This window comes from Rana temporaria, chromosome 11 (assembly GCF_905171775.1).
Source record: "Rana temporaria chromosome 11, aRanTem1.1, whole genome shotgun sequence".
In the NCBI taxonomy this organism is placed as follows: Eukaryota; Metazoa; Chordata; class Amphibia; order Anura; family Ranidae; genus Rana; species Rana temporaria.
Genome location: NC_053499.1, coordinates 151,726,551 through 151,736,087, shown reverse-complemented (window position 1 = coordinate 151,736,087; position 9,537 = coordinate 151,726,551). Strand labels below are relative to the sequence as shown.

Genomic DNA, 9,537 nt, shown 5'->3' with positions numbered 1-9,537 from the left:
ATATTACACCCATACTCCCCCCCCCAGCAGTAATATTACACCCATACTCCCCCCCCCCCCAGCAGTAATATTACACCCATACACCTCCAAGCAGGAATATTACACCCATACACCTCCAAGCAGGAATATTACACCCATACTCCCCCCCCCCAGCAGTAATATTACACCCATACTCCTCCAAGCAGGAATATTACAAGCATACTCCCCCCAGCAGGAAAATTACACCCATACTCCCCCTATCAGGAAAATTACACCAATACTCCTCCCAGCAGGAATATTACACCCAGACTCCCCTCAGCGGGAATATTACACCCATACTCCACCCAGCAGGAAAATTACACCGATACTCCCCCAGAAGGAAAATTACACCCATACTCCCCCCAGCATGAAAATGACACTAATACTCCTCCCAGCATGAATATTACACCCATACTCCCGCAGCAGGAATATTACACCCATACTCCCCCCCCCCCCCCCCCCGCAGCAGGAATATTACACCCATACTCCCACCAGCAGAAATTTTACACCAATACTCCCCCAGCAGGAATATTACACCAACACTCCCCCAACAGGAATATTACACCTATACTCCCCCCAGCAGGAATATTACACCCATACCCCCCCCAACAGGAATATTACACCCATACTCCCCCCAGGAGAAATATTACACCCATACCGCCCCCCCCCCTCCCAGCAGGAATATGACCATGCGAAAATTAGCAAAAAAAGCATGAAAAAACGCATTCAAGTGATGCTAAAATGTGAACGCAGCCTTATGCCCCGTACACACGATAGAATCCATCCGCTGAAAAATCCCAGCAAATGGGTTTCAGCGGATAGATCCTATGGTGTGTACACGCCAGCGGATCTGTTTCCGCGGATATATCTCCCCTGGGATGGATTCCAGCAGATCGAATATTTGCTGACATGCCAAGCATATCCATCTGCTGGAATCCATCCCAACGGATGGATCCGCTGGTCTGTATAGACTCACCGGATCCATCCATCCGAAGGGATCCCCCGCATGCGTCGTAATGATTCGACGCATGCGTGGAATTCCTTATATGACAGCGTCGCGCACGTCGCCGCGTCATAATCGCGGCGACGGCGCGACACGTCATCGCCAGAGGATTTCGGCGCGGATTTCAATGCGATGGTGAGTACACACCATCGCATGAAAATCCGCCGAAATCCACGAGAGGATTTATCCGCGGAAACGGTCCGCTGGACCGTATCCGCGGATAAATCCTCCCGTGTGTATGGGGCCTTAGTGTTATCAGAAGGAGAGATATCTACAGCCCCGCTGCCCTGTATTGTCTCCGTACAGGTAAACACCAAAAATATGATAGGATTTGGTTGCTCTCTTATCTTTGCTATTAAGCAAAGATTTTGGAGATTTGTGTGTATTTTGTAGTACCAGATCCTGTATGTATGTAGTATATTTATATGATGTTTATGTGAGATGTCGCAGTTTGTAGCACTCTGCAGAGAAACTGCATCATCTGAAGCAGCCAGGGTCACCATGGCAACCATTCATCACTAGAAACAGAGACTTGTTTTCCTCTCCAGCCATCATTATATTGCCTCCTAAACACACACAGTATCTAGGTGATGTGGTTATTGCAATACTGTGTAGAGCAGCCGGCTTCCTATGTACACATAGAATACCTGTCCTTATCCACAGAACCCAAAATATGTGCGGCTTGTTTCAGTTCCAATTTTTCGTTATTTGAAAATTCAGATGTATTCGAATTTCCGAATTACAATAGTAACGTATTTAACGACCGACGGATGTTGGCTCAAACTTTTCTTGCACACACACGGTCACACAAATGTTGTCGGAAATTCCGATCACCAAGAACGCGGTGACGTACAAGACGTACAACGGCACTATTAAAGGGAAGTTCAATACCAGTCGTGTTAGTAGAAGTTTGGTGAGAGACGATTCGCGCTTTTCAGCTTTGTGCTTTTCAGTCCGTTACAGCGTGACAAATGTGATATCTCCATTACGAACGCTAGTCTTACCAGACCGAACGCTTCCGTCTCGTACTTGATTCAGAGCATGCGTGGGATTTTGTGCGTCGGAATTGTCCACACGCGATCGGAATTTACGAGAATGGATTTTGTTGTCGGAAAATTTAAGAACCAGCTCTTAAATTTTTGTTGTCGGAAATTCCGACAGCAAATGTCCGATGGGGCCTACACACGGTTGGAAATTCCGACAAAAAGCTCACATCGAACACGTGTTGTCGGAAATTCTGACCGTGTGTACGCGACATTACAAGTGCAATTTTTGGGGGAAAAAATACACTTTTTTTAATAAAAAAATAAGACAACAGTAAAGTTAGCCCAATTTTTATATTGTGAAAGATAATGTTACGCTAAATTGATACCCAACATGTCATGATTATAAATTGCGCCCGCTTTTGGAATGGCGACAAACTTTGACCCTTTAAAATCTCCATTGGCGATGTTTAAAAATTGCTACAGGCTTTCAGTTTTGAGTTACAGAGGAGGTATTTTGCTAGAATTATTGCTGTCGCTCTAACGATCGCGTCGATACCTCACTTGTGTGGTTTGAGCACCATTTTCTAATGCGGGCGCGACTTATGTATGCGTTCGCTTCTGCGCACAAGCTCGGCGGGACGTTTTAAACTTTTTTTCCCCCCAAAATTTCCCCTTTAAGACCATTGGGTGGAAAGGACGTTTGACGTCACTTCCGTCATCCAATGTTATGGAGACGAGTGGGGGCCGTCTTTCCCTCACTCGGCTCCATGCTACTGAGGGGATAGGATTGGATCGTCTCCACTGCTACCGACGGCCCCGGTAAGCTGCAGAGACGACCAGAGTGAGTCAGAAGGGCGGGCACCTCTCCCGCCACCGATAAAAGAGATCTTGCGCGAATCCGCCGCATAGACCACTTTTATCTAGCCCCTGGAATTCTATGTCAAAGTACCGACGTACAATGACGGCGGTTTGCAGGAAGTAGTTAAACTAATCAAAATTTCAGCCGAAATTTGAATTTGAATAGTTTTTAATCAAATTTCTGAAAAGAATAAAAATAAAGGAAAATAATACACAAGAATATAATAGAAAATAAGAGATTATAATATAATAGAATAAAATAGAACACAATACAAAATAAAATAATAGACAAAAATAGAATATAAGAAAAGGTACAAAATAGAAAATAAAGAAAAGAGTAAGGGCTGGTTCACAACACAAAAACGCACTCCAGATCCGTTCCGGATGCGTTTCTGCATGCGCCTTTTATAGTGCATTTTTGATGAGTTACGGTGCATTTTTGATGCGTTTGTGGATGCATTCCCGGTGCTTTATTTTTTATTTTTTCAATTTCTTTTTACTATACTAGGGTCCCTTGCATTTTTTATGTGTTTTTGATGCGTTCCAGTGCTGCGTTTCAGTGCATTTTTGATGCTACTGCGTTCCAGTACAGTCCAGTGTAGGGAAAATGCAGCATGTTTTACTTTAACCCTAGTTTAACCCTTTCACTGTGTGCCCAGTGCCCTGCTGTGTGCCCCATGCCCTGTTGTGTGCCCAGTGCCCTGCTGTGTGCCCCATGATTTGCCTTGTGCCCTGCTGTGTGCCCTATGCCCTGATGTGTGCCCAGTACCCCGTTATGTGCCCCATGCCTCTCTCTGTGCCCCATGATGTGCACGGTGCCCTGCTGTGTGCCCCGTGCCCTGCTGTGTGCCCCGTGCCCTGCTGTGTGCCCTATGCCCTGATGTGTGCCCCATGCCCTGTTGTGTGCCCCATGTCCTGATGTGTGCCCCATGTCCTACTGTGTGCCCCATGTCCTGCTGTGTGCCCCATGCCCTGTTGTGTGCCCCATGTCCTGATGTGTGCCCAGTGCCCTGCTGTGTGCCCCATGATGTGCCTTGTGCAATGCTGTGTGCCCCATGTCCTGATATGTGCTCAGTGCCCTGCTGTGTGCCCAATGATAAGCCCTGTGCCCCATGCCCTGTTGTGTGCCCTATGTCCTGATGTGTGCACAGTTCCCTGCTGTGTGCACCATGATGTGCCTTGTGCCCTGCTGTGTGCCCCATGTCCTGATGTGTGCCCAGTGCCCTGCTGTGTGCCCAATGATATGCCCTGCTGTGTGCCCCATGCCCTGTTGTGTGCCACATGCCCTGCTGTGTGCCCCATGATGTGCCTTGTGCCCTGATGTGTGCCCTGTATCCCCCTGTGTGCTCAGTACCCTGCTGTGTGCCACATGCCCTGATGTGTGCCCTGTACCCTCCTGTGTGCTCAGTACCCCGCTGTGTGCCACATGCCCTAATGTGTGCCCAGTCGGTGGGGTTGGCGCGAAGCGTCATCTCCCTGAAATTAGTTTTTGCAGGTTAGGATGTCCGCTGTAGGCGTGAACCTAGCCAAAGAGAACAGCTATTTAGCTTAGTAAATTCACTGATTGAGAGTTTACTGTGGTTGTCCAATCATGTATGGGGGATTTGAGGGAATTTTATAGAGTTTTTCCTTGCGCATGATTGGATGACTGCAGTGAACACAGCACCTTCTCATCCAATCATCCTCACTGACTGAGAACAGATATTCTCCATTGCTCTAAAGGTCAATACATGTCTCCATGGAAACCAGAGCGGCGCTCGATTTATCTGCCTGGCCGCGCTGTTAGTAATGTCTGGCGGGGGTCGGTGTGCGTAGTGACGTAACCCGGAGCGGTTGTGGGGAGGAACGTGTAACGAGGTCTGGGCGGAGATGGCGGACCCTGAGCTGGAAGCGATAAGAAAGCAACGACTGTCGGAGCTACAGGGGAGACATGGGGTGAGAGGAGGGGGCAGGGAGGGTGACTTCAGCTGACAGTGGGGGAGGGGTGTCACTGAGACATGTGGGGGTTCAAGATGGCCAACACTAGGATATGGGGAGCAGGGGGCTAATACTGGAGTGTATTTTGTAGCAGGAGGGGAGATGGTGGGTGCGCATCACTGGGGTATGTGGGAGACAAGGGGGTGGGTGCAGCATTGGGGTGGGGGGGGTACATCACTGTGGTGTGTGGGATATGGAGGAGTGCAACACTGGGGTAATGGGGTGTAACTCTGGGGTATATGGGGGAGGGGCCAGGGGGGTGGTTCACTGGGGTATGGGGGAGGGGTGTGCAACTTTGGGGTGTGTGGGGGTGGGCAGGGGGTGCATCTCTGGGGTATGTGGGAGACGGGAGGTGAAAAACTTGGGTATGGGGGGGGGTTTCAACACTGGGGTACATGGGGGGCATAACACTGGGGGGCATCACTGGGGTATGTGGGAGACTGGGGGAGGTGCAACACTGGGGTATGTGGGAGACCATGGGGGGGAGGTGTAACTTTGGGGTGTGTGGGGGCGGGCAGGGGGTGCATCTCTAGGGTATGTGGGAGACGGGAGGTGAAAAACTTGGGTATGGGGGGGGGGTTTCAACACTGGGGTACATGGGGGGCATAACACTGGGGTACATGGGGGGCATAACACTGGGGTACATGGGGGGCATAACACTGGGGTATGTGGGAGACTGGGGGGTGCAACACTGGGTTATGTGGGGGGGCGGAGGGGTACATTGGGGTGCGGCCATGGGGGTGCATCATGTGGGGGGGGGGTCGGGGTGTAACACTGAGGTGTGTTTGGGGGGGGGGGTCAGGGTGTTACAATGAGGTGTGTGTGTGTTGGGGTGTTACACTGAGGTGTGTGTGTGTGTGTGTGGGGGGGGGGGGGGGGTTGGGGTGTAACACTGAGGTGTGTGTGTGTGTGTGTGTGTGTGTGTGTGTTGGGGTGTAACACTGAGGTGTGTGTGTGGGGGGGGGGGGTCGGGGTGTAACACTGAGGTGTGTTTGGGGGGGGGGTCAGGGTGTAACACTGAGGTGTGTGTGTTTGGGGGGGGGTCGGGGTGTAACACTGAGGTGTGTGTGTGTGTGGGGGGGGGGGGGTTGGGGTGTAACACTGAGGTGTGTGTGTGTGTGTGTGTGTGTGTGTGTGTGTGTTGGGGTGTAACACTGAGGTGTGTGTGTGTTGGGGTGTAACACTGAGGTGTGGGGGGGGGGGCTAGGGGTGTTACACTGAGGTGTGTGTGTGTGTGTGTGTGTGTGTGTTGGGGTGTTACACTGAGGTGTGTGTGTGTAGGGGTGTTACACTGAGGTGTGTGTTTGGGGGGGGGGGGTCGGGGTGTAACACTGAGGTGTGTGTGGGGCGTTACACTGAGGTGTGTGTGTGGGGGGGGGGGCTAGGGGTGTTACACTGAGGTGTGTGGGGGCTAGGGGTGTTGCACTGAGGTGTGTGTGTGTGTGTGTGTGTGTGTGTGTGTGTGTGTGTGTGGGTTGGGGGGGGGGGGGGTCGGGGTGTAACACTGAGGTTCAAGAGAGGGATGGATTACATGGGGTGTACAGGGAAGGTGATGGGAGTTGGTGGAATGCTGTGATTGGTGGAATGCTGTGATTGGTGGAATGCTGTGATTGGTGGAATGCTGTGATTGGTGGAATGCTGTGATTGGTGGAATGCTGTGATTGGTGGAATGCTGTGATTGGGTGCGGATCTGATGATTTTGTATCTATTTCTGCCTTGCAGTGTTGGGGTCCTGAGCTCCCCTCCAGCCAGGTCAATATCTGCATGCAGCCTGTCTGTTCTACCTTTGTGTCGGCTCCCCCCCCAATCGCGCTGACAGATCAATTGTCTTCTGACCAAACCAGCTTCAGAGTGACTGTTCACTGCAAATTGTTGGGCTTGTCCTGTCACCTGTCTGATGTGTGTGTGTGTGTGTGTGTGTGTGTGTGTGGGGGTTGTAGTTTTGGGGTGGGTTGTAGTTTTGGGGTGATGAAATGCTGTGTTCTGAGTTCTTAATTCGTCTGTTCTCTTTGTAGGAAGGTGGAGGTGAACAAGCTCAGCAAGAAGCTAAACAAAGGTGAGGAGTTCATACCAGCTTGTTTCATTTTAAACAGGACCCCCCCCCCACCTCCAGCGCCTGCTGTGATTGTACGCAGCCGGAGCCTGTCAGCAAATCATGGCTGGAATCTGCTGATTGGTTGTTGTACAATCGCAGCCCAGAGAGAAGATCCGTGTTTCTTATCTCTGCAAAGCAGGGATAATTGTGTTCTGTAGTGAAAAGCGGCACCCATTCGACCCCTTTCACACTGAGGAGTTTTGCAGCCGCTATAGTGCTAAAAATAGCATCTGCTAAGCACCCTGAAACAGCGGCTCCATCCTCTCCAGTGTGAAAGCCCCGAGGGCTTTCCCACTGAAGGTGTGCACTGGCAGGGTGTCGGAAAAAGTCCTGCCAGCAGCTTCTTTGGAGCGGTGAACTCGCCGCCCCTGCTTATTGAAATCAATGGGCAGCGCCAGCAAATGGCCGCTTTGCCAGTGGTTTTAACCCTTTTTCGGCCTCTAGCGGCGGTTACAAGTAAAGAAAAGTATACCGCTCTAAAAACAATCAATCCCCATTGCTTCCGTCCCAACAAACCAAGAGGGTGCTGGCTGTGCTCAATTACCATGAGATGAAAGAAAAAGCTACGAGTAAGCATCACAGGATGCGAAACATGTCAGCGCTTTTTTCCTAATCCACTACATTTTCGTCAAAAGTTATGAAGAAATTTTGATATAAAAAAAATTGGATATGTTCTATAGCAGAAAGTAAAAAAAAAATAAAAAATAAAAAAAATATATATAGTATAATTACATTTTATAGTTTTGCATAAACTCAGTGGTGATTGCCACCAAAAAAATCTCTGTTTCTGTGTGTATGAAAAAAGTAATAAAGTAAAACCTTCTGCTGGTTAAATAATGATCAGTATTGCAGAGTAAACAGGCCCATAAGAGAAATATACAAACTGTTGTTCTCTATGGGGTGTATACAATCACTGCCCTGCTAGAAGCTGTAATGTACCTTTTCTCTCTGGTGGCCTGTGTCTCCTACCACACCCCCATAGTCTCTTCACCATTTAATGCTTCCAGAAGTGTGCAAAACCTGTGTGTCAGCCCCCCCCCCCTCATGCAGTGGTTCATTCCTCCAACCAATGGGTCACTGGTGAGTCCTGTAGTGCAATGCTTCTCAACCAGGGCCTGGTACATTTTCCATAACCTTCCATGCCCCAACAGTGGCGGGGGGGGGGGGGGGAATTATTTACTCTCATAATCTAAGTATGGGAATGCGTAGTGTAGCATGGGTCGCTGTTCCAGGTTGAGGGGATGGAGGTCTGTAGTAGGCTGCAGATTATTGCAGGAGGCTAGGTGGCATTGTGCAAGGTGGAGTGGATCGATGTTGGAGGTTGAGGGTATTATGAGGGGATGCAGGTCTGTAATAGGCCGCAGATTATTTCAGGAGGCTAGGTGGCATTGTGCAAGGTGGAGTGGATCGATGTTAGAGGTTGAGGGTATTATGAGGGGATTTAGACTCTGTAGTAGGCTGCAGATTATTGCAGGAGGCTAGGTGGCATTGTGCAAGGTGGAGTGGATCGATGTTAGAGGTTGAGGGTATTATGAGGGGATTTAGACTCTGTAGTAGGCTGCAGATTATTGCAGGAGGCTAGGTGGCATTGTGCAAGGTGGAGTGGATCGATGTTGGAGGTTGAGGGTAGTATGAGGCCCCCTCATGACCACTGATGGTCCATGAGAAAATGTTGGTGGTCCCCAGGGGTTCTGCTGTTAATCCGCATTGTGGCAGGTGCATACCGGTTCTGTGTTCTCAATGTGGTCAGTGCTACCTGATGCCACCTCTGTACTTTCTAGCTCCTGTGAACTCGGAGGGAGGTGCCAGGGGTAGTGGAGAGAGCACTTGGCAGTGCTGATCAGACTGGGAGGAAGCACGGAACTCCAGCACATGGCTGGACAAGGCGGTGAGATCCAATTAATCTGAGAGGCACCTGCTCTAGGTTAGGTGACGTGTAAAGTTGAGGGGGGATTGGGGTGTGGGTTGCTGTTGGAGGTTGAGGGGATGGAGACTCTGTATTAGGCTGCAGGTTATTGCAGGGGGCATTGTGCAAAGTTGGGGGGGCTGGTAGGCAATGCTGGAGGTTTGGGGATCTCAGCTGGCTGGTGGTTGGAAGCTCTACTGTTGTTGTGAGTTGGGGGGGGTTGGAGGAAGGAACCACAGTGTGCCGTGGGGGACACTGGTGAATACCAATCCCAGAAGTAGCAAAATGCCAATGAGACGTATGAAAGATGCAGATTGGGAACATTACCCCATTCACACGAAGCATGTTGGTTTCTTATCTTTGCTTTTTTTTCTTTGCAGAGAAGATGAAATGCGAAATAACATTTTATCCCAGGTCCTCAGCCAGGCCGCTCGGGCACGGTGTAAGTATCATCACCATGTGACCAAAAATAAACCGGTTGGTGGGTCATTCCTCCAAATGTATTATATGGGAGGTATACATTGTTTTTGTGCTCACATTCTCTTCCGTTTCAGTGAACAACCTTGCCTTGGTGAAGCCTGAGAAAGCCAAAGCTGTAGAAGGTTACCTTATACAGATGGCAAGATTTGGCCAGCTTGGTGGGAAGGTTGGTGTCCGCTATATTGCATTTCAATAAATGTTCACCTTTATTTAT

At 49.8% G+C, this 9,537-nt stretch overlaps 2 protein-coding genes across 2 annotated transcripts in view; one reads left to right on the top strand and one right to left on the bottom strand.

Moving 5' to 3' along the window:
• VPS35 (VPS35 retromer complex component) overlaps positions 1-9,537 on the bottom strand; it is a 162,550-nt gene that overhangs the window by 79,114 nt on the left and 73,899 nt on the right. The window lies entirely within an intron of this gene.
• The window catches only part of PDCD5 (programmed cell death 5), a 302,413-nt gene continuing 297,502 nt past the window's right edge, over positions 4,627-9,537 (top strand). Inside the window, exons 1-4 of the mRNA XM_040329475.1 lie at positions 4,627-4,800; positions 6,858-6,898; positions 9,224-9,285; positions 9,398-9,489. Of these exons, the coding sequence (XP_040185409.1) occupies positions 4,735-4,800; positions 6,858-6,898; positions 9,224-9,285; positions 9,398-9,489 (261 nt within the window). The 5' untranslated portion in view covers positions 4,627-4,734. The remainder of the gene's footprint in view (positions 4,801-6,857; positions 6,899-9,223; positions 9,286-9,397; positions 9,490-9,537) is intronic.